At 42.5% G+C, this 23580-nt stretch overlaps 1 protein-coding gene across 2 annotated transcripts in view; it reads left to right on the top strand.

The window, feature by feature from the left end:
* The window catches only part of FAM135B (family with sequence similarity 135 member B), a 159962-nt gene that overhangs the window by 50971 nt on the left and 85411 nt on the right, over positions 1–23580 (top strand). For both annotated transcript variants that reach the window (XM_033155893.1, XM_033155894.1), the window contains exon 2: positions 2262–2357. In XM_033155893.1, coding sequence (XP_033011784.1) covers positions 2281–2357 — 77 coding nt within the window. In that variant the 5' untranslated portion in view covers positions 2262–2280. The remainder of the gene's footprint in view (positions 1–2261; positions 2358–23580) is intronic.

The following is a 23580-nucleotide window of genomic DNA, read 5'->3' as shown; positions in this document are numbered from 1 at the left end:
TTGTTTCTCTATCTTCCATCCAAGCAAGCAAGAAGCACCATCAGAGCTCAAGGACACATCCCAGAGAGGCAGAATCACTTAAGGAGGGATGTGAAGCTAAGCCAGGGGTTTGGCCTGAGGAACGAGAGAGTGGTTTGGGAGAGAGTCTTAAGGACCAGGTGGCAGAGGTGTAGGAAGGTCAGGTGGTACCCAGTGCGGAAAATTTCTTGTCCCCCCCCCATTGATTCCCCCCCCCCTGCAAAAATGGTTTTACGTTATTTCATATTTTCTTACAAAGGAATAATAACAAGTAATAATAATAATAATAAAACTTTTATTTATATCCCACCCTCCCCGGCCGAAGTTGGGCTCAGGGTGGCTAACATCAGATACAGGACATTGGTATAAAATCAAACAATAATTAAATTACCTCCTAAAAAATCTCAAAATCAAATTAAAGTCTAATTAGATGGCTTTCCACAGGGTTGGGGTTGGGAACAGTAAGTGCTCCACTGAACTGAAATTTCAGCCTTCACGACATAGGAAAACAGCCAAGTAAACAGCTATTTTGGTGGAGGAGGGTCAAGATATTAACCGATATGCATGAAATTTCATATATAGCTATATAATCCCTAGTATAGTAAGATAAGACCTTTGGAGCAGGCATTTTTTTAAAAAAATGTTTTTTTTTTTTTATAAACCGCCCTAGTAGGGCAGTAATTGTTCCTTGATAATTTGTCATCCCCCTCCATTATGGAACATGGGGTGGACCTCCCACTATGCCCCCTTGCTACGCCCCTGGGCACATTTGGCCCTCAGGCCTAAGGTTCCCCATCTCAAAGCTACACTGGAAAAGGTGGGCTTTGAGGAGGGACTTGAAGCAAGAGAGGCAAGAATAACTATTGTGTTAGGGGATTTCATGCATAGAAAATAGAAAAGGGGCTGGCATGGACCCGGCAAGGGTGGCTGTGTGCAAGGCACAGCGTGGAGGGTGCCAGGGAGGCTGTGGCCCTGGGCACACGACTTTTGAGGGGGCACAACCCAGGCGCCCCCAGCATGGCCTGGCCCAAATGCTCCTCTTTGCTTACCCCTTGGTCAGCTGGCTGGGCTCCCCCATGCATGGGCAAACAGGTGGCTCAGCACACACACACACACACACTTTGCTCCGGTGGGGGTGGGGTCACTCCCATGGTGAGGGCAGGGCTGGTACCCCCTGTGCCCTCCACGCACCCCCTGCCCCGGTTTGCACATGCCTGCCCTGGGCACCAGCAACCGATGCTACGCCACCGGCTGTGTGATTTTTCTGCTAATCAAATGTTTGAAGCTTGAGGCCCTGGGATGAGCAATAAGAGACACAGGATACCTTCAGGTTCTGCCGATGAGCTCCCAGAGGTGCTGTCTGGCTGCTGTCAGCAAATTGTATGTTGGATGAGACAGGGTTTCCCTGCCAGGGTCAAGCAAAGAAGTCTAACTTACAGTTTAGAGCAGTGTTTCCCAAACTTGGGCCTCCAGATGTTTTTTGACTACAATTCTTGACAACTGGTCCTGCTAGCTAGGGATGATGAGAGCTGTTGTTATTATTTATTTCATTTCTATACCGCTGTATATTTTAAAGAAAAATCTCAAAGCGGTTTGCAGTACATTAAAACATCAATAAAACAATCTGAAGAAAGTCAAATATAGAGTATACAGCCAAAGCAACACAATTAACAGAAAACTAAAATATTCTCTTAAAGATTTCAAAATAAAACATTACTAAGGAGGTCAGCTACAGAATACATATTTAGCACAAGCAAAGTAAACAAAAAAACCTTAAACATTTCAAAAGAAAAACACCATTGCTGAGTGAAGTCAAATATGAAATGCACATTTAAAACAGCACAATTAACAAGAGAATAAAATATCATCACAAGCACGACACGGCTGTTTGGCAGGCACAAAAAAATCGGGCAAAAGAATCCAATAGTTAGGGTTTTTTTGTTAGGCATAGTAATGTCCCTCTGGTCTCACCTGGAGCCTCTTCAGTAGGGCTGGTGAGTCTTGGCCCCACCCCCTAGTCCAGGTGGAAAGGGCTTTGCAGGGAGTGGCCTCCATGACTCACAAGCAGGCAATGTCCAGCAACAGCTGGAGACCCAAGTTTGGGAAACACTGGTTTAGAGGCTTTCCAGATCTAAACACCAGCACAATCACCCCTTGGACCATATAGGTTTTCGATAAGCTTCTGCATCTCCATCTCTCCCCATCTGCTCAACCAACTTCTCCCTTTCTCACCTGCTCTTTAGGTGATGACCTGAAAACATCATGTCGGAGGTCCAGGGAACTGTCGACTTTTCTGTGGAGCTGCACAAATTCCATAACGTGGATCTCTTCCAGAGAGGGTGAGTCAATAGATTTCTGTAAATGTATTCGTGCATCAGAAGGTCGCAGGTGCTTTGAAGTGAATCAGATGTCCACATTATGAGGGGAAGTCCCTCTTCTTACCAGTTGCTTCAGAGAAACAAGCCATGGGCGTCATGCTCATGCCTGAGTTGTGGACTTCTGGCTGACCATGGGAAAAGTTGAATTAGATCATCCTTTGCCAGCCTGGTGTCCTCCAGATATTTTGGACTACAACTCCCATCATCTCTGACCATTGACCATCCTGGCTGATGATGATGGGAATTGTAGCCCAGAACATCTGGAAGGCACCAGATGATGAGTGGACCTTTTCAGCAGTGGCACCTCACCTGTGGAATCCTCTTCCTAGGAGACTTGTCTGGATTTTGTGATGCTAAAGTAAAGGTAAAGGTACCCCTGACCGTTAGCTCCAGTCGCGGACAACTCTGGGGACAACTCATCTCGCTCTATAGGCTGAGGGATCATAGAATCATAGAGTTGGAAGAGAATCCAGGTGGAATCTTCTTTCTTGTAGTTTGGATACATTTCCCCCTGTCCGCTTCTCTGGAGCTGGTGTTTGTCCACAGACAGCTTCCGGGTCATGTGGCCATCATGACTAAGCCGCTTCTGGCCAACTAGAGCAGCACACGGATGCTAAAGTAACTGCACACAAATGCATATACTGGGATAAAGCATGCCTTTAAATGCATATAATAGTGAAAATAACACACAAAAGGCATTATATTATAGGAAATTGTTTTGCAAAAATGTGCCTATCAGAAAGAATTATATGCAAATAGATATGTGCAGTGCTTTTTTCCTTAAAAAAATGTTTAGGGGTACTCTCATTTTCCTACTCATATTCAGATATTGCCCCTCAATGAGGCTAAACTTAGATTCACAAAATGTTTAGGGGTATGTGTACCCCTGCAAACCCCCCCCCCCCCAGGGAAAAAAGCACTGGATATATGTATGTTAGGAAAATGCTTCTGAATGTTCATGAGGATTTGTTAAATGAAATAAAATCACAAGCTGAGGTGGAAATGTGGAGAACTGAATTTAAGGCTGGAAAAAAACGAGAAACTGGGGAAAAATTAAAATTGACAGATTTAAGCTTGTCCCTAGTGTATATATAGTATTGCAGCCTAATGCAATTACTGCAATATGATATTTCAAAGGTTGAAATAGGTTTCACCCCTTGTTTACAACCCTGTCCTGTTTGGAGGACATTCGGGGGGAAATGCATGAAATAATTTGCATACTCAATCGGTGTTTACAACAATCAAAAGCAGACACTGAAAAATTTGGAGTGGCATGTTCAAAATATATTGTCTTTTTAAAAAGAAAAAAGAAAAATGTGTGTGTGGGGGGGAAGGAGATATACTGAGACCTAAAGGTCAAGCATATATAATGCAATTTTTGAAAGAAATGCACATTTGAAGGTTTCTTCTCCTCATTGAAATTCACCCCGTCACCTATGATTTAATCAGTGGAGACAGCTGAGTCTCTACCAAAATTAGTTTAAAGTTTCTGACATTCTTTAATAAACTTGGAAACAGAGTTATCCAGATTCAACGGAGATCAATTAATTGATTTGCCTGCTTATGCCAGGACTTCATTCCCTCCAACTTGTTCTTATGCCACTCAAAATAATTGGCAAATTTGGTGTGTATATTCGTAAACATAAAAAGATGTAGTAGAGGCGGCTTAGTATGGGGGGGGGGGAGAGTAAAGCAGGGGCAACTGAGAGAACGAGTGGGAGATTCCAGGAATCATAGTATCATAGAACTGATTTAAATTTGTTTTGAATATTGTACTTCAGAGCATAATAATATAAGATGAGGCAGCTGGATCAGGCAAACGGCCCATCTCATAGTGGCTGATAAGATGCCCATTAGAAGACCATGGACGCAGGTGGCGCTGTGGGTTAAACCACAGAGCCTAGGGCTTGCCGATCAGAAGGCCGACAATCCCTGCAACGGGGGGAGCTCCCATTGTTCGGTCCCAGCGCCTGCCAACCTAGCAGTTTGAAAGCACGTCAAAGTGCAAGTAGATAAATACGGTAGGTACCGCTCCGGCAGTTTGCCAGAAGCGGCTTAGTCATGCTGGCCACATGACCCGGAAGCTGTATGCCGGCTCCCTCGACCCCAGAGTGGTCCGCGACTGGACCTAATGGTGAGGGGTCCCTTTACTTTTACCTTTAGAAGACCGCAAGCAGGACCAGAACTGGGTCCTCCAGAGCCCTAGGAGAGTGACCACATAAACTATCCATAGAATGCAGAAAACACAAAGGCCTGAGAGAATTGCCATTGCATTTACGAACCAAGGAAGCAGCATTATATCATGTTAGATCATTGGTCTGTCAAGCCCCAGCCTGGGGGAACTCTTCCAGCTTGAGGGACACCTCCCAGTGGCAGGTGGAACAATTAATCCAAATCTTACCTTTGCATGGTAGGATAGTTTCTACACAGATTCACACCCTCTCTATCCTTCATCTAGGCTAGTGAGAGTCATTGTCAGAGTTCAGAGATGGATTCTAACCAGGCAAAAATACTCAAAGAGGTTCTGAAGCAGGACCAGTGATGGGCTTTGCCTGAGGAGAGAGGTTGTGGCATGAGAAGAGTCCAGAAGGCCAGGTAAAGAGGTTTAAATTTGGCCCACAAGTCTGAGGCTCTCCATCCTTGATCTAGCCAACCCGTGCTCCCCAGATCTTTCAGACTACAACTGCCATCAGTCAAAGAGAGCCCGGACAATTGGCCATGGACAATAGGAATTGTAGTGCCAAACAACTGGAAAGCAACAGATTGAGAAAGGTTGTTTTGGACTTTGGTTGTCTATAGAGGCATTCCGATGTCCCAGTCCAGGATATCCTGAACCCTAAAGAGGATTTTGTAAATTTGAAGCAATGCAGGATTGGGTCTTGGACATTCTGAATGCAAGGCAATATGCTTATGGCTTTCCCCCCGTATATCATTTAAAGTGGATTTGAAGGTGCCTGTTTGGATCAAATATGAAAGAAATGCTGAAGTAAGGGAGAAAAAGATCATACTAGTAAAAAAAAAACCCTCAGAGATCCTTGACACTGAAGGTTTTATTGGGGGGGGGAAGTCTTTTTTAATGGTTTTTTGTTCTGGAGCTGAAATGTGTAACACGTTAGATGGGAAAACGGGGCACTTTAATTACTTAAAGAGCTCGCTGCTAAGGCACTAGGTGATTAAAGGCAAGTTTCAACCCTTTCATCAGTCTACATCCAATTTTGGTGTTCAATATATATCCATTAATCTGCGGGCAAGATGTATGTCTTTATTCCTTGGCAGCGCAATTGCATTCCACCCCCCACCTCTGATAGCAAAAGCTTGCAAAAATGAATCGTGTGTTATACTGTAGCATAATCATCTCTCTGTGCATAATGTATTTTATGATGATGTCCACAAACAAGCAAGATGTTGGCTTCTAATAGAATTGGAAATGTAACCATAGCAGGAGATAGTTGCTGTCAGGCAACAAGAACAATAGTAATAACGTTGGGGACAGGAAGTGTATACCCATGAGATTATCATGTTCTGAGAATTTTATTATTATTATTAAAGATTTTCTTGATTTACAAAAGTGTGTGCAATTTCTCTCTCGTATTTATTCCATGTTAAATTTTTACAAATCAGTTTTGGTTGTTGAGACATTAGGGAGAGAAGGGGGAAAGAGGTGGGTGGGGTGGATGGGTGAGGTGGGGTGGGGTGGGGATGTTTCTACATTACTTAATATATGTAGGGTTTGGTGTCAGCGTTGTTTGTGTAGCTTCTCTGTTGTTCTCTTGTGCTCCTTTGCCTGTGAGAGAGGTCGGGATTGGCGTAGGGTGTGATTGTTCATTTGTGGTTGGCTGTGGTGATCTTTGGTTTCCTGTGTGAGTGGGGTTGGTGGGTGTATTGGTTCAGGTTAGCCATATTGATTTGTATGCTGTCGGTAGATTTTTGTCATTGTCTTGTTGGGCTGTGTGTATGATGAAGGGGAACCATACCGGGGTGAAGGTGTCTTCTTCTGTTTGTCCCCATTTCAGTTTCAGGTTACTGGTTGGTATACTCTGAGCATTTTTGTTGTTTTGTTCAGTCCTTCAGTCGTGTCCGACTCTTCATGACCCCATGGACCAGAGCACGTCAGGCACCCTTATCCTCCACTGCCCCCCACATTTTGGCCAAACTCATGCCATTCGCTTTGAGAACACTGTCCAACCATCTCATCCTCTGTCCTCCCCTTCTCCTTGTGCCCTCCATCTTTCTCAACATCAGGGTCTTTTCTAGGGAGTCTTCTCTTCTCATGAGGTGGCCAAAGTACTGGAGCCTCAACTTCAGGATCTGTCCTTCCAGTGAGCACTCAGGGCTGATTTCTTTAAGGATGGATAAGTTTGATCTTTTTTGCAGTCCATGGGACTCCCAAGAGTCTCCTCCAGCACCATAATTCAAAAGCATCAATTCTTGGGCGATCAGTCTTCTTTATGGTCCAGTCAGCAAAAAATATTTGCATGCTATGATGCATGGTTTCTTTACCCCAAAATGAGTTGCTGTGAGAGACTTCCGGTAGAGCTGCGGACATCGCTGGATGCGCGGAAAACCCTCCTGGGCTTCCGAGCGTCCCGTGGGGGGGAAGGGGGAATCCGCAAAGGCTATGCGGTTCCCAGCGCTTCAAGGGGGGCTACCTTGAAGCTCAGATACCCAGCGGCGCCTCATAGGACCCTCAACTGGCAGGGGCTCCAGGAAAAAGAAGAAGAGGAGCCTCTCGGAAGGGAGAGTGTGTCTTGGGCGCTAAGGGAGAAATCGCACCCCGCGGAAACGCGAAGTCTCAGGCATCCGATGGGAAGCAGCCTACCTCCAGGGAAATAAATACGTTCCCCGAGAAAAGCGACCCCGAAAACATCTAAGGGGAAAGGGGATCGAAGAGAGTAAGCAAGGCGGACAAAGGAACCCCCTCCAGCTCTGGTGTGAAAATGGCGCTCAGCGGGTCGTTGCAAGACGAACGAAACGAAACGTTCCTGTAGAGTGTGAGTAAGACGCTAATTTTTACCCCCCCCCCATTCACATCTAGTCGGGGGAGGAGAGGCAAGTCTTGAAAATAAATTAAAACATCGGAGGGTAAAAAAGAGGACCCTATGCTCTCTTTGGGACTGGACTTGAAAAGAGGGAAAAAGCTGTATAAGAAAGATCTGGGGACAGAATAAGGCACAATATCGCCATTCTGTTACATTTCCTAAGAGACTGAGTTAACCGGGCGACATCCGAAGGAGATATACGTTTGGGGGCAGCTTATAATAAGGCTGTCCACTACGGATCTGTGTTTTGAGGATTCCTGAGCTGACTCTTTTATTCTCCCCCCTCGTTTTTCCTCTTCCTGATTGTTTCTTTTTTAAACAGGATTTGCCTGGTCTGGAGAGAAAGAGGAGAAGGAGCTGATTTTGCCTTGTCACGATCGGCGTGGTGGAGTTTGGGCTTGCGCTGAATTTTTGAACTTACTTTCTCTCAGTGAAACATCAAAGGAAACTTTGTAACTTTTTTGACAGATCTGAAACATCTGCTCCAGGGGGGAACTTGAAGCTTCCTCTCACCATAATTGAGAACTTTTTTTTTGCCTTTTTTGGGGTTCTTCTTTTTTTTTCATTTCCTTTCTCAATTTTTGGGGTAGGGGAGGGGGAGGGTTTCCCTTTGGCATTTTTCTTTCCCTTTGCAGGTACGAAGCTAACGTGGAGGACAGAGGAGATCGTCTGAATCCAACTGACGTGAGGAGAAAGAGAAATAAGGACTGGACTGGGAAGGATATAAAATAACCAGAAGGACTGAAGCTGAGAGGAGAACGAAGACAAAGACAAAGGAAACGAAAGTGAAAGTGGTGGAGTTAATGGACTGAGTATATCTTAGACTGTATTTAGTGTGTAAGAGAGTGACATCTAGAGGACATAGAAATAATTGTAATACTTGAAGTTTAGAATTTTGAAGTGTTATAGTAACAAACTGGGGCTTCAAGTAATAGACAAAGTATTAAATTATTTTAGGATAAATAAAATGAAAGGAGCAAAGGGGAATGTCACCCCAGCAGAAAGAAGATCCTCTAAACAGGAGGAAGGCAAAGAGTGGGAAGGGTTGCTCTCAGAAATAAAAAAAGAATTAAGGCAGAGTGAACAAAATATAGAAAACAAGATAGGGGATCTAAAGGAGGCAATTGATCAGAAAATAGAGAAAGTAGTAGGAGAATTATCAGGCCAAATAAAAGACCTCTCAGTGAAGTCAAAAACAATTGAAGATTCTGTCAAGAAAGCAAACAAAGAAATTAAACAAGCCAAGAAAGAAACAGAAAAAGTGAGAGATGAAGTAGCAGACCTAAACAAGATCCAAGAAGACATTCTAGACAAGATAGCACTTCTAGAACTAAGACAAAAACAATTAAACATAAAACTCAGAGGAATACCAGTGGAACCAAATGAAAACATTAGAGAAAGATTAATAAAAGAGCTGGCAAAATGGCTAGACAGGAAGGAGGAAGATATAGACTACTCCATCACGAACGCCTTCAGAATCAGTGTCAAATCAGCCAAAGCAAGAGCGAAGAAGCTCCCAGGAGATTGTTTAGTAATATTTAACTCGATGGATATAAGAAATGAAATACTGAGAGTTAGTCATACACAAAAATTGATAATCGGAGGAAGGGAAATTTTAGTGTATAAAGAAATCCCTACAAGATTTCTTCAAAAGAGAGATCCTTATCGCCAGCTAACAGGAATTCTAAACAGTAAAGGAATACAATTTCGTTGGGAGTTTCCGGAAGGAATATCATTTTATTTCAAAAACAAAAGATACAGAATTGGAAATGCTCAAGAATTAGAGAAATTTACCAGACGTTACCCAAAAGAACTGGGACTGGAAGGAAAGAAGAAAAAGGGAGAAACAGAAGAAGCATCAGGAGGAGAGATAGATAGAAGAGAAGAAGGAGAAGAAGAGGACGTAGAGGAGGGAGAAGAAGAAGAAGGAGAAGAAGAGGAAGAGGCAACACAGAAAGAAATTACAGAACGATAGGGAGAAAAGGAGAAGAAAAGGATACAGTAATTTGATCGAACCTGTTTTAAAATTGACCAGAACATGACCTTGAGAATACAATCATGGAACATAAATGGCTTAAACAATAAAAGGAAGAGAAATAAAGTACAACATGTTTTGATGAAACAAAAGTTAGATGTCATCTGTTTACAAGAGACACATGTCGCAAAAAACACAATTTTTTTTTGATAAATAAGAAATTGGGAGAAGAATTTATAGCTGCAGATGTTACAAAAAAACGAGGTGTGATAATTTATATCAAGAGTAAATTCGAACCAAAACTGATTTTTAAAGATGAAGAGGGAAGAGTAATAATCACACAGATGACATTTCAAGGCGAAAAATTGCTAATAGTGGGGATTTATGCCCCAAATGGTAAAAAGACAGAGTTTTTCAGAACATTAGAAGAAATACTATTCGAATATATGGATCAGAGGATAATCATAATGGGAGATCTGAATGGAGTGGTAAATCCAACGATAGACAGGTCGGCAAGGAAAGGGAACTCGGCACAAGGGAAATTACCTAAAACATTCTTCGCATTAAGAGATAACTTAGAACTTGTAGATATTTGGAGACATAAACACCCTATCATAAAACAATTTACACACTACTCAGAGCCAAATAGAAGCTCAGGGAGAATAGATTATATATGGACATCTCAAGAGATAGCTGATAGGGTGAACAAAGTTGAAATTCTTCCAAGAACACTATCTGACCACAACCCGATATATCTGGAAATTAAAGGAGAGAGAGTGCAAACAAGATGGAGGATGAATGAAAGTCTATTCAATGATCAGGAAATAGTGGAAAAAACAAGAAAATCATTAAAAGAATATTTTGAACTGAATTTGGATAAAGGAACAGATATAAACATAGTGTGGGATGCAAGTAAAGCAGTCCTTAGGGGCTTCTTGATCTTGCAAAATAACATAAAAAAGAAGGAAAGAGAAAAGAAAAAAGAGGAAATAGAGAAAATGTTATTAGAAAAAGAAAAACAGTTAAATAATAACCCTGAAGATAGAGAGCTAAAACAAAGCATCAAAATATTACAAACACAATATTCAATGTTAGTGACCCAAGAAATCGAATGGAAGATGAAATGGAATAAACAAAAAAACTTTGAATACGCTAACAAAACAGGCAAACTGCTAGCGTGGCAGTTAAAAAAGAGACAGAGACAAAATACAATAAATAAAATCAGGAAAGATGATAAAATAACAGAAAAAAGAAAAGATATAGAAGAAGCATTTTTAAATTACTATTCTGGCTTATATCAGAAAGGGCAAGAGGAGGAGGAAAAGATGAGTATATACATAAATAACCAGAATGTGAAGAAGATTACAAAGGAAGATCAAGAATTTCTGAATACACCAATTTCATCCTCAGAGTTACAGCAGGCAATCCAAGATTTAAAAATAGGGAAAGCCCCGGGTCCAGATGGACTGACGGCAAGGTATTATAAAGATTTGACAGCCCAGCTAAGCCCAACATTACTGGAAGTTATGAATAACATATTAAGGAAAGGACAAATTCCAAATTCTTGGAAAGAAGCGTATATTACATTGATCGCAAAACAAGATACGGACTTACTTGATGTTAAAAACTACCGCCCAATTTCTCTGTTAAATTTAGATTATAAGCTCTTTACAAACATCTTGGCTAATAGGTTAAAAACAGTGGTAAACAAAGTAATACATAAAGACCAAACAGGTTTCCTACCGGGGCGACAAATGAAAGAAAATATCAGAACCATAGTAGACATAATTGAGTATCTAGAAATGAAAATAAATAAAAAAGCTGCTTTAATCTTCATAGACGCCGAAAAGGCATTTGATAACGTGTCGTGGATATTCATGGAGAAGACCTTGGAGAAGATGGAAATCAGAGGGAACTTTCTGAGAGGAATTAGTGCAATATATAGTGAGCAAAAAGCAAAACTAATTATTAACAATGCACTATCAAAGACATTTAATATCACAAAGGGCACCAGGCAGGGGTGCCCACTCTCACCACTTCTGTTTATTATGGTTCTAGAAGTATTAGCAAACAAAATAAGAGATACCGACACAATTAAAGGTATCAAGGTGGGAAAGAAAGAATTTAAAATCAAAGCGTTTGCTGATGACCTGGTAATTACATTGGAGGAACCTCAAGAGAGCATTATAGAAATGTTGGAAAAAATAGAGGAATTTGGAGAATTGGCAGGATTTAAATTGAACAAAAGAAAAACAAAAATGCTGGTTAAAAATATGAATAGAACTGAAAGTGAGGAGCTAGAAAAAAAATTTGGGCTGTCAGTGGTTAAACAGATAAAATATCTTGGTATTAATCTAACAGCGAAAAACATAAATTTATTTAATGATAATTACTTACCAATCTGGAAAGAAATTAAAAAGATATAGAGGTGTGGGGAAGATTGAACTTGTCATTTTGGGGAAGAATCTCAGCTATCAAAATGAGTGTGTTACCTAGACTATTGTTTTTCTTTCAAATGATACCAGTAATTAAAGGCACAAAAATCTTCAAAGAATGGCAAAAAACACTATCCACATTTATATGGCAAGGAAAACGGCCTAGGATAAAACAAAAAATATTAGTAGACAGGAGAGAAAGAGGAGGCTTTGGATTACCAGACCTGAAAATATATTACGAAGCCTCATGCCTAATATGGGTGAGAGAATGGATCTTGCTGGAAAATACAGACATATTGGACCTGGAAGGGTTTAACAACAGGTTTGGGTGGCATGCGTATCTGTGGAGGGAAAAAGTTAAAGTTCATAAAGATTTCTTAACACATGTATTTAAAAAATCCTTGTACGAAGTTTGGGAAAGATATAAAAACTTATTAGAAAGGAAGACGCCAAAATGGTTATCCCCAACAGAGATCCTGACAGTAAAAAAAGTAAATATGGCAGGGATCTGGATTACATATGAAGACCTATTGGTAGATTCAGATAAAGGATGGAAGTTAAAACCTTATGAGGCCGTAATGGATAAAATGACTGGATGGATACAATATCATCAAGTGAATGAAATATTTAGGGAGGACAAAAGAAAAGGCGGCTTCGAAAAAAGCAAATCTAAATTTCAAATGGAGATTGTGGAAGGGAAAGGGAAATTGCTGACCAAAATGTATGACTACTTATTAGAGTGGTACACAAAGGATGAACTTGTGAAAGAGGCCATGATAAAATGGGCGGTGGATTTGGGGTATAACATTCAGTATGATAGATGGCAGAAATTATGGAATCATACCATTAAATTTACGGCATGTACAGTATTAAAAGAGAATTTGATGAAAATGTTATACCGCTGGTACATAACCCCAACCAAATTAGCCAAAATGTATAGAACAGGAAATAAGAAATGTTGGAAGTGTAAGATGAAAGATGGGGACTTCTTCCATATGTGGTGGGGGTGTGAGAAAGTAAAGCAATACTGGGAAGCAATATATAATGAGCTAAAAAAGATGTTGCAATATACCTTTCACAAAATACCCGAAGCCTTTTTATTAGGATTAATGGGAAGTGACATCATAAAGAATGACCAAAAGATATTCCTTTATGCTACCACGGCGGCAAGAATTTTGCTGGCCCAAAAATGGAAAACGCCGGACTTACCTACAATTGAAGAGTGGCGAAACAAATTATTAGAATACTTGGAATTAGCTAGACTAACAGGAAGGATAAGAAACCAGAGAGACCAAAAGGTCACAACAGATTGGAGTAAATTTATTGAGTATTTTAAAAAGTCTGGTAATAAAACGATAACACCAACAGGATTTAACAAAATACTTGCAATGTGAAAATATTCGATAACAGATGTAGATAAGAACAAATTAAGAATGTACATATGGGGAATGAACAATAATTAAAGCGAGAGAATGAGGAGAAGACTGAAAACCAGGGATGGAAGGGAGGGAAGTCACAATACTCGGCAGAGTATAGGGATACATAAAGAAAATATTTGAATACATAATTGTTTGCAATAAGTCATGGAATTATGTTTAATTTTATGTGAATTCGTTGATGTAATTAATAAAAGCAATAAAAACTTTGAAAAAAAAATGAGTTGCTGTGAAATGGTGTACAACTCTTGATGAGCCGCCAAGCCAAGCATAGCCCCACCTCCTCCCCAGCCAAGAATAGCAACTGAGGATCAAGGGGGAAAAACACAATTTGAGATAGCAGACGGAGATCATGCATCTGACACTAATAATGTCAACATTGTATAAGAAAGCTTATCTACACTGTAGAGGATGGATAGGAAATCTGTGGGTCCTCCAAATATTCTTCGTCGACTCCTGCCACCATCCCTCGCCATTGGTCATGGTGGCTGGGATTAGGAATGCCAGAGAAACAGAAATGGAAGCAAGAATTGATGTCTGCAACAGCAATCAATGCAGCAGATATGAATAATAATCACTATTGATTCTTTCAATCTGAAAATGATATGTAATTGATAATCCCCCCCCCAAATGGTGGTGTGTTTCATTTGCCTTTAAATCAGTGGGGTGGGACAACATAATGATAATGTAATTTGCATAACTTAATTTCACCGCAGCAGGCAGGGAGATAAATAACTTACTTTGGGGGTGGAATTGCAGTGGAACGGAAGCGGTGGAATGGGGAATGATGCCTTCTTAACATCTGCACTTAAAGATGATGGGAGTTGGAATTCAACAACATCTGGAGGGTGGCAGATTCCCATTTGCTGCTTTACAGTGCAGCAGAGTCTAACTCTTACCAGCTCACAGTGGATGCAAGGAATCCTCTGCTCTTCCCTCCAGAGGAGCAATTATATAATAATTGCTAAATGGTACCATAATCTGGCAACTTGGGAGAACTGAAGTCCCTGGAGACACAGTCTCAACAACGCTGTTTGCCGCATTATATGATATTCACCTGTTTTATTCAATCATATTTCTCCTTTACAGCATCTCTCCTTGTCTTGTTTTCAATTTATGCTGCTTTTGGAAAAAGATAAATTGATTTTTGGAAGTGTATTCCCCCACATCTGAGCATTGACATGCTTAGATGTGGGTGTTGTTCCATGCTGGGGATGGACAGATCTTTCAGTATTTGTTTCTCTCATTTCCTCATTTTTCCATTCTTAAGTTGAGTTCTCCACATTACTTTGCAATTAATAAAGAAAGTACTCATGAGAATTTGTCAGCATTTTTGTCCACAAATTTCTCCTAGCATGCACATTCTTATTCACAATTTTGCCTATCGTACACACTTTTTGCAAAACAATTTCCCTAATAAAATCATTTTCTGTCATATTTTCACTGATATATGCATATATATGCAAACTGTACCTTAGTATATGCATTTTTAGCTGGGGAACTGCATTGCAAAATCCAGAAACATGCCAATTGTGAAGGATGGCTTGTTTTTCAATTTGCTTGTGAATTAGGTAAGTTCACCTTTAAAAGCAAAATGAATCAAATTATCTCTCTTCCCCCCCTCATCCCTATTCTGTGCACCACAAGGACTAATTTAGAACCCATCTTGGGGCATCCCAGTGCATGGAGCATCCACTGAAGTTTGCTGTGCAGTTTGGAATAGGAGCAAAGTTCTTGAAGCAAACCTCACGGAGGGCCACCTCCCTTAATCCATCACAGAAAGGCTTTCTGTAAATCACAACTGAGTCATGTTGGCAAAGGAACATTGGAACGCCTATCTCAGAGAGGCATTTATCACATGGTGCAACAGACGTCGTCACTCTCCTCGGCTGTCAGTCTGGCATTTCTTGCCGGCACTAAATGTACTTTTGGAGTGTTTACTCTGCTTGGGTGGAAGGGGGGAAAATAGCCTTGGCTTGCACAATTGCCAGCATTCTGGTCAGAACAACAGGTAAACTTGGGTGAATTCCAACAATCCCCTTAAGATTTCAAACAGCAATTGGGCTTTTAATGAGAAATATAACTGAGCTCTAGACCTCACCAGTATTGTTGAATTCTTATGCTGAGAACAGAATCCCCTATATATTCCCCAAAATTAACCGAGTCTTTTGCTCAGAGCTTCTAACTCGTTTGAGAGTTGTTTATTGTTATTTATTGAATATATATAATACTGCCCTTCATCCAGAGATCGCACGGTGGTCCACAACATAAAAACACAAACTGAGAAGACAAAATATACAATCAAACAAAAACGAACCAACAAACCCCCTTCCTCAGACACATTTAAAAGGCTGTAGACTATTTAATTAGTTCAAGGCCTGGTTATAGAGAATGTGTTTGTTTGTTTGTTTGTTTGCCTGGTGCCAAAAGATAGGTAATGAAAGCAGTAGCAGAGCCTCCTGACAGGGAGCATTCTACTGACAGGAAACCACTGCAGAAAAGGCCTTTCCTCATGTAGCTGCCTTCTGGGCCTCTCGCGGAAAGAGCACACCAAGAATGGCATCAAATGGTGGTCTCAGGGTTCACGTCAGTTCATACAGTTCAACATCATGAGAACATAATGAGATTGCTACTGGATCAGGCCAAAGACCCATTTAGTCCAGCATCCTATCCTCACAGTTGTTGAAAAACAGCAGCATCTGGGCTGAAGGAAAACTCCACGCGGCAAATGAGGAATAACGAAAGTTTTGTTGCTTGGCTAGCCAGTGAGCTGACTTGGAGGAATCAGTTCCAAAGTCCGAGCCCTGAGAAAAGGGTGGGGCTCCTCAATACACATTTCTGTTATCTCTTGTTGTTGTTCAGTCATTCAGTCATGTCCGACTCTTTGTGACCCCATGGACCAGAGCCCGCCAGGCACCCCTATCCTCCACTGCCTCCCGCAGTTTGGCCAAACTCATGCCAGTCACTTGGAGAACACTGTCCAACCATCTCATCCTCTGTTGTCCCCTTCTCCTTCTCCTCTCTTAAGGCACTACATATGCATAGACTGTGGCAAAATCCCTCCTACCCTAGGCTGTTGTTGTTGTTGTTGTTGTTGTTGTTGTTGTTGTTGTTGTTTAGTCATTTAGTTGTGTCTGACTCTTTGTGACTCCCTGGACCAGAGCACGCCAGGCACCCCTGTCTTCCACTGCCTCCCGCAGTTTGGTCAGACTCATGTTGGTAACTTCGAGAACAATGTCCAACCATCTCATCCTCTGTCGTCCCCTTCTCCTTGTGCCCTCTATCTTTCCCAACATCAGGGTCTTTTCCAGGAAGTCTTCTCTTCTCATGAGGTGGCCAAAGTATTGGAGCCTCAGCTTCAGGATCTGTCCTTCCAGTGAGCACTTGGGGCTGATTTCCTTAAGAATGGATAGGTTTGATCTTCTTGCAGTCCATGGGACTCTCAAGAAAACTCCATGGACAAACACCCTAGGCTACATTGCCCTATTAGCATATCATTTATGGTCTTTCCTTAATTGCATATACATTAAGCAAGTGCACAAAGAACTCTCTCTAAGCAGTGCCTCGCTGCACATGATCCCTTTGCATTCCTTTCCTTATATACCAAGAACAAACTTAGTTGGTCTCTAAAGTGCTGCTGGAAGGATTTTATTTTTATTTTTTTATTTTGTTTCGACTTTGGAGTATGTTTTTGCAAGACAAAGATAACCGCTCATGGTACGAGATTAGGATAGCCTGGCTTGAAGGTCTCTGTATGCATCACAGTGACCAAACAGATTTATTAAATTCCTACCCAGCCCTTCTTCCCAAAGGAGCCCAGAGGCCAACGAGACCTGAGCGCTATGGCACTCTCCTCATTTGAGATTTCCCAGCGACTGGTATTCAGAGGCATATCTCTGCCTCTTCCCACCCCCCTGCATCTGCCGCCTGAGGCAGCCACCTCTGTTTGCCTATTATTAGGGCTGGCCCTGAAGATATTTGGGAACACAGGGAAGCTTTGTTTGGAGAAAACAAAAGGAGTCTCTCTTCCTGCTCACCCCATCCCCTGCGACCAAGGCATTCATGTCTGGCTCTTGTCCGTTCCCGGGTGGCAATGCCCTTTCTTCTTTCTTTTATATCCCTGCTTGCTTGCTCCCTTTCCTATTTTGTTTGAATAGGAATCTTGCTTGCTCCCTTTCCTATTATGTTTCCATTCAGTCTCCGAATATATTTATTTTTTATTTTTATTTTTTTTAAAAACACAAATCCGCCTCTCCTCTCTTTGTCCAGCATCCCGAAGGGGAAGCAAAGGGCAGGTTACTGTAAAAATGCCAACGCGGGAGCAAATGAAAGGCAAGCCTCACTACTGTGTTGTGCCAAGAAGGGCACCAGCCCCTGAGGTGAGCATGAAAGGCACTTTCAAGAGATCCTGTTCATGTGGCTGTCAGAGAACTGCGGGGTATAAAAGGGTTCGGGCTTTCGTTTCTCTTCTTCTTCTCCCCTGGTGCCTGTGAGTGCATGCTCCTAAAAGCAAACTACCATTTGATCTCGAAGCTAAAAATAATCATATACAGTATAGGAGAAGATCCAATCTGTGGTTTACCCACATCCAATTTTTAGAGGCTTAGCCTCCTATTTTAAAGCTTATTTGGACCAGGCAGGGGCTTAGAGGTTAAGCCGGTGGATTGTGCATTTTATTCCCCAGAGCCTTTTCCAGAAGGCACAGGCTGATGCTGCAGGATGGAGCCCTGTGCAAGGAGCCTAAGGCCTAGAGAGCCAGTGTGGTGTAGTGGTTAAGAGCTGTAGACTCGTTATCTGGGGAACCGGGTTCGCGTCTCCGCTCTTCCACATGCAGCTGCTGGGTGACCTTGGGCTAGTCACACTTCTCGGAAGTCTCTCAGCCCCACTCACCTCACACACAGAGTGTTTGTTGTGGGGGAGGAAGGGAAAGGAGAATGTTAGCTGCTTTGAGACTCCTTCGGGTAGTGAAAAGCAGGATATCAAATCCAAACTCTTCTCTTCTTCTTCTTCTTCTTCTTCTTCTTCTTCTTCTTCTTCTTCTTCTTCAGTAGCTTCTGAAGTACAAACTACCTATCTTTGCTGTAGTAAAAATGAGTATTTGGCCAAAGATTGTGCCACAAACTTAAGATCTTGCAAATCGGGTTCTCACTTGGGAGAGCACGCGTTGCGGTGGGGGCTAGCAAGACACCTCCCTGGTAGCTGGGCGGGTTTGGTTAGCTTGCCACAGCTCTTATAGGTCCCTGCGAGTTGCTGGGGAGAATTGAATGTAGCAATGTTGTGATGGACAGCCCAGCGTCCTTTATATTGCCCTGCATGCAGGGAGATCCTCCTCTTGGCTGCGTGCTTCGGATCACCCACCCTTCCTCCCTTTATTTTAGGCCTCTGCATTTGACCTTGCAACTGCCTGTCATGGGGTCGTCTGCTCTTGGGGCAGGGGCCCAGTAGGAATTTTGTCCATTTGGCTGATTGGCTGTTGCCGTTTGGTTTTTGCCTACTGCAGTAGCAACTCGTCACAACTTGTAAGGTTGGCGGTTAGGCATTGGAGAAGGGGACGACAGAGGATGAGATGGTTGGACAGTGTTCTCGAAGCTACTAACATGAGTTTGGCCAAACTGCGAGAGGCAGTGAAGGATAGGCATGCCTGGCATGCTCTGGTCCATGGGGTCACGAAGAGTCGGACATGACTGAATGACTTAACAACAACAACAATTGTGTTGGTTACTGGAAGGGTGGTGCCCACCTCCAGAATGATGATGGTGTGCAGGGAATTCCGTTAAAGGAATCCAGGGGCTCGACATGCTTTTGTCCGAACCCCCGGTAGGGGGACAGGGCCACGCAAGAGCCCCTGGGACCTCTGGGGAGAGGGAGGGCTCTGCTCCCAGCCTCCTTAACTCTCCCCAGGTGGCATTCTCCTGACGCTGACCGAAAGGCAGCTCTGTCCTGGTGGACAGCTAGTCTGAACCAATGCCTACACAACCGCTCACATAATTTGTATTTTAATAAATTTGTGGCCTAAATTATTGCCAAAAACCCAAACAAAAATTATGTCTCTAGTGTGAATTTTTGGGGGGTGGCTTGGGGACCTCAACACGCAAAGAAAATAAAATCCAGTGTGTTGAGAGTCGCAAGATTCCATTCATTTATTCAAAGAGTACCAAGCTCTGGCTTGGATTTGCCACAACCAGTGGCATTCTATAGTCATTAGGGCAAATGGGGACCTGCCCCACCAGCCTCAGTCTGCCACTGGCCAGCTCTCACCTTCCTGCCTTCTTGTTTCTACCAGTCCAGGGGATGGCACTGCCTGGCAGCTGCTTCCTCCTCCTCTTCCATCCCAAGAGTTGCCTTTTTAGAACTCAGCAGGAGAGGAGGGGCAAAACTAGAATTAGCTTGGCTGTCATTGACTCTGGCACCACCTACTGTTGGCCTCCCACCCTACCAATCCCAATGGGCAACAGCCCAACACTGACCAGGGCAAACAAGAGGGAGGGCTTAGGAGTGTCATTTGGCCTAGGTCTTAAGTTTAAATGGGACCTCATCACATTTAAACAATTGGCAGAGGAGAGTTAGGATTAACACCAACACAGTCTCAGATTACTTGGAAAAAACACTGGACAGGAGGGAATCCATGGGGAGACGGGGACTTTCAGTCTTGGCAACTGAGCCATAGGGCAAGAACTATCAGGGATGAGCTGCGATGCTCACCAGGCCTGACACACCACATTGTATTCTTGCTAATAAAGGGTTAAGATCCTAAATTGCACAGTGTAGTTTACTGGTGGCTCGCCCCTGACATGCACAAAGCTAAAAATTGCATTTGTTGTTCTGCCCATATTTATCTCTGCCAGCCCCCATCAGTGGCACATGGCCCCCAAAAGGCTGCCCAGAATGGAATGTGGCCCTCAGTCCAAAAAAACATTCCCCACACCTATTTTCAGTTAACACTATCTGATCGCCATACACACTGGTCTGTATTTTTTTTATTGTATTTTGTTTGTTTGGGGAATCGTTTCTTTTAAACGTCATTAGTTGACTTGAGTAACACCTATGCATTATAAGGGAGGAGGTATTCATTGTGGTGCAAATTAATGCACAAAAACTAAGCATGTATCCTCAGCTCCATCACCCCGACACTTGGCCCCTCTCTGAGCAAGCTACTCTCCTGCACGCTTGGGAATCATGGATCTGCACTGGAGTAATCTGTCACTGGCAAGTGGCAACGCTTGCTGTCACAGTAGTGGAGTAGCAATCTGTCCGGGTGATGACACACTGTGATCACAACTGTGTTTCTCAAGGCGTCCCGCTGGATGATAAATTCTTCTGTGTCAAGGCAAATTGCTGCTTTTGCTTTTCTGTTTCTAACGCCAGACTATTTAACACTGGGAGCCACAGATATGACAGCATCGCGAAGTGTCCTAGCTCTTCATTCAGTAAATACTATGTGGGCCAGCTGCTTAGATGTCTGCTTAGATGTCTGGTTTCCATTTGCCTATCGGCTGTCTGATCTTAACGCGGAACAGATCTCTGGGTGTGCGATCCCCAAAGATGACTATGAGGTTGCTAAGTTCCTGAAGTGCTCGAGGAACTTGGCATATAGTATTTATTTTATCATTTCAGCAGCACTGTAAGATAGGATGAGAACATTCTTTACAACTATATACCTATTGTATGGAAGTCAACAGCGGGACAATGAAAATGGATTCCACGCGCTCTAGTGGTAGCCAAGAGACTCATATTGATGAACTGGAAGAATAAAGATAAGATCCCCTTTAATAAGTGGTTCGACAATATGATAACACTTCCAACTTACGAACGGACTGCTTACAAACGTAGACTTTGTTCGGATAAATATGACAAGATTTGGAATGAGTTTATGCGAAATGGAGTAGGCTACTAATATTTACATATGCATTTGGATAATAATATCAAAAGAATGTATAAGTTAGAATATTTTTCGTATATACTGGTATTCACATTTCTCTCTCTACACATTGTTGTGCCTTTTTTAATTTTTATTTTCTTCTTTTCTTTTTCTTTGTACCACTTTATTTCTTTATAATTGAAACTTCTCAATGAAATATTAATACCAAAAAATAAAAATAAAACAATCCTCCTGTAACTTAGGCTTGTGTTATGTACTGAGTTGAATAGGATCCAAAATGCAGCAGTCTGATTGGTCCTAGAACAATAGGATTGAGATTGCAGCAGTCTCACTGGTCCCAGAACAATAGGATTGAGATTGCAGCAGTCTGATTGGTCCGCAGGAGCCACCCAATCCAGCTCCAGGTGGAAGTGAATCCGCACTCCGATTGGCATACAGGAGTATCCCGGAATTAGCCAATCACGTGGGGCCCATGGTGTAAATAGTGTATATTAAGCAAACGTTTTGGGGGAACTACATTCTTCACTACTATGAGCTGAATAAAGAGCATGAAATTCACACTTGACTCCGAGTATATTTCAGCTTGTATTATCATTACTGAGATCTGCTGTGACTCAGATATGCCTTTAACCACTTTGCTACACCGTATGTCTGTGACGGGTGTTTTTCTTCCACGTTTATTTGGTGTTCCTCTCAAGTTAACCCCCTCCCACAAAGCTGTCCCAGTTCTAGTGCTTTTTTCGGGGAGGGCACACAGGGGTACACATACTCCTGAACATTTTGTGAGTCTAAGTTTGGCCTCATTGAGGGGCAGTATTTCAGTATGAGTAGGAAAATGGGAGTACCCCTAAACATTTTTTTTAATAGAAAAAGCACCGTCCAGTTCTATCCTTTCTTCATGTAAGGAAGGGATGGGGAACCTATGGTCCTCATGAAGTCAAACTCCATATCCTGTCATTCCCAGCATGGCCAAGGGACAGAGGATGATGGGAGTTGTGGTCCACTAGCAATGGGAAGGCATGATCTTGCCCATCACTGCCGTAGGCCATAGGGACTGATGTCACAGGATACAGAATGAGATGCTAGAAGAACAACAATTGCATCTTATGTACATTTTCTCTTGAGGAAATAGGGCAGATGGCTTTTACGTGATACTCTGGGACTAGCCAATCACTGTTGCAAATGGAAGTCTTGTTGGTTAGCATAAACGTATCTAGGATTAAAATTGTTGGCCAACCTGGGAGTTTCATCTGCAGAGCTTTGAGTTCTAGCTGGTTCCAACCAATGAGCCAAACCACAGCCTACAGTGTTTCACAGATCTTCACAACTGGTGTTGGAAACTGAAATCTGATTGCTTGGCAATTCTGGAGCTTGTGATTTGCTTATTTGTAGGACTGAAACTTTGGGAAAGATGGAGGGTACAAGGAGAAGGGGACGACAAAGGATGAGATGGTTGGACAGTGTTCTCGAAGCTACTAACATGAGTTTGGCCAAACTGCGAGAGGCAGTGAAGGATAGGCGTACCTGGCATACTCTGGTCCATGGGGTCACGGAGAGTCGGACATGACTGAACGACTGAACAACAACAACAAGGAGTGAAACTGGAGCTCAAAGTCTCACAGTCCATTCTTACAAAATGCAATCTTGTTCACTCTTGCATTGTTCAAGGTTGGAAATTATGACTCTTAGGATGACAGCAGCAAAGTGATGCCCTGACCCTGTAGGTAATTCTATAATTTGGAGGCTGTCTGCCTCTGAATGCCAGTTGATAGAAATGACAAGTGGGGAGAAAGAAAGTTGTTGTGCTCATTTCCTCTTTGTGAACTTCAGATAGGCATCTAGTTGGCCTCTGTTAGAACAGGATACTGGACTAGAATGAGTTTTTGGCTTGATCCACCAGAACTCTTACATTCTTATTTATATTATTTTTTTAAATTTAAGCAGGGCTGCTGGATGCAAAACTGTACCTCTAAACCAGTGTTTTTCAACCTTTTTTGGGCAAAGGCACACTTGTTTCATGAAAAAAATCACGAGGCACACCACCATTATAAAATGTTAAAAAATTTAACTCTATGCCTATATTGACTATATATAAAGTAATTTTTCAATTTTTCCCACGGCACACCAGGCAACATCTCGCGGCACACTAGTGTGCCGCGGAACAGTGGTTGAAAAACACTGCTCTAAACATTGGGCATAAAAGGGAATGTTGGCCGCTGTGGCTTCCTAACCCAACAGAATGGAAAGCCTTCTGATACATCAAAGGTAGCCAATGTGGTTCCTGTGTCAGGTATGCTGGAGTGCATTTTCCATCATGCTCCACCACTGGCCCTATTGGCACCACTGGCCCTATGGGCTGGACCTGATGGGAGTCCAGCAACATAAGTCACCCCAGTTCTCCACAGTCATCAAAAGCATGA

This window comes from Lacerta agilis, chromosome 7 (assembly GCF_009819535.1).
Source record: "Lacerta agilis isolate rLacAgi1 chromosome 7, rLacAgi1.pri, whole genome shotgun sequence".
NCBI lineage: Eukaryota > Metazoa > Chordata > Lepidosauria > Squamata > Lacertidae > Lacerta > Lacerta agilis.
This window is presented reverse-complemented; position numbering and strand designations above follow the sequence as displayed.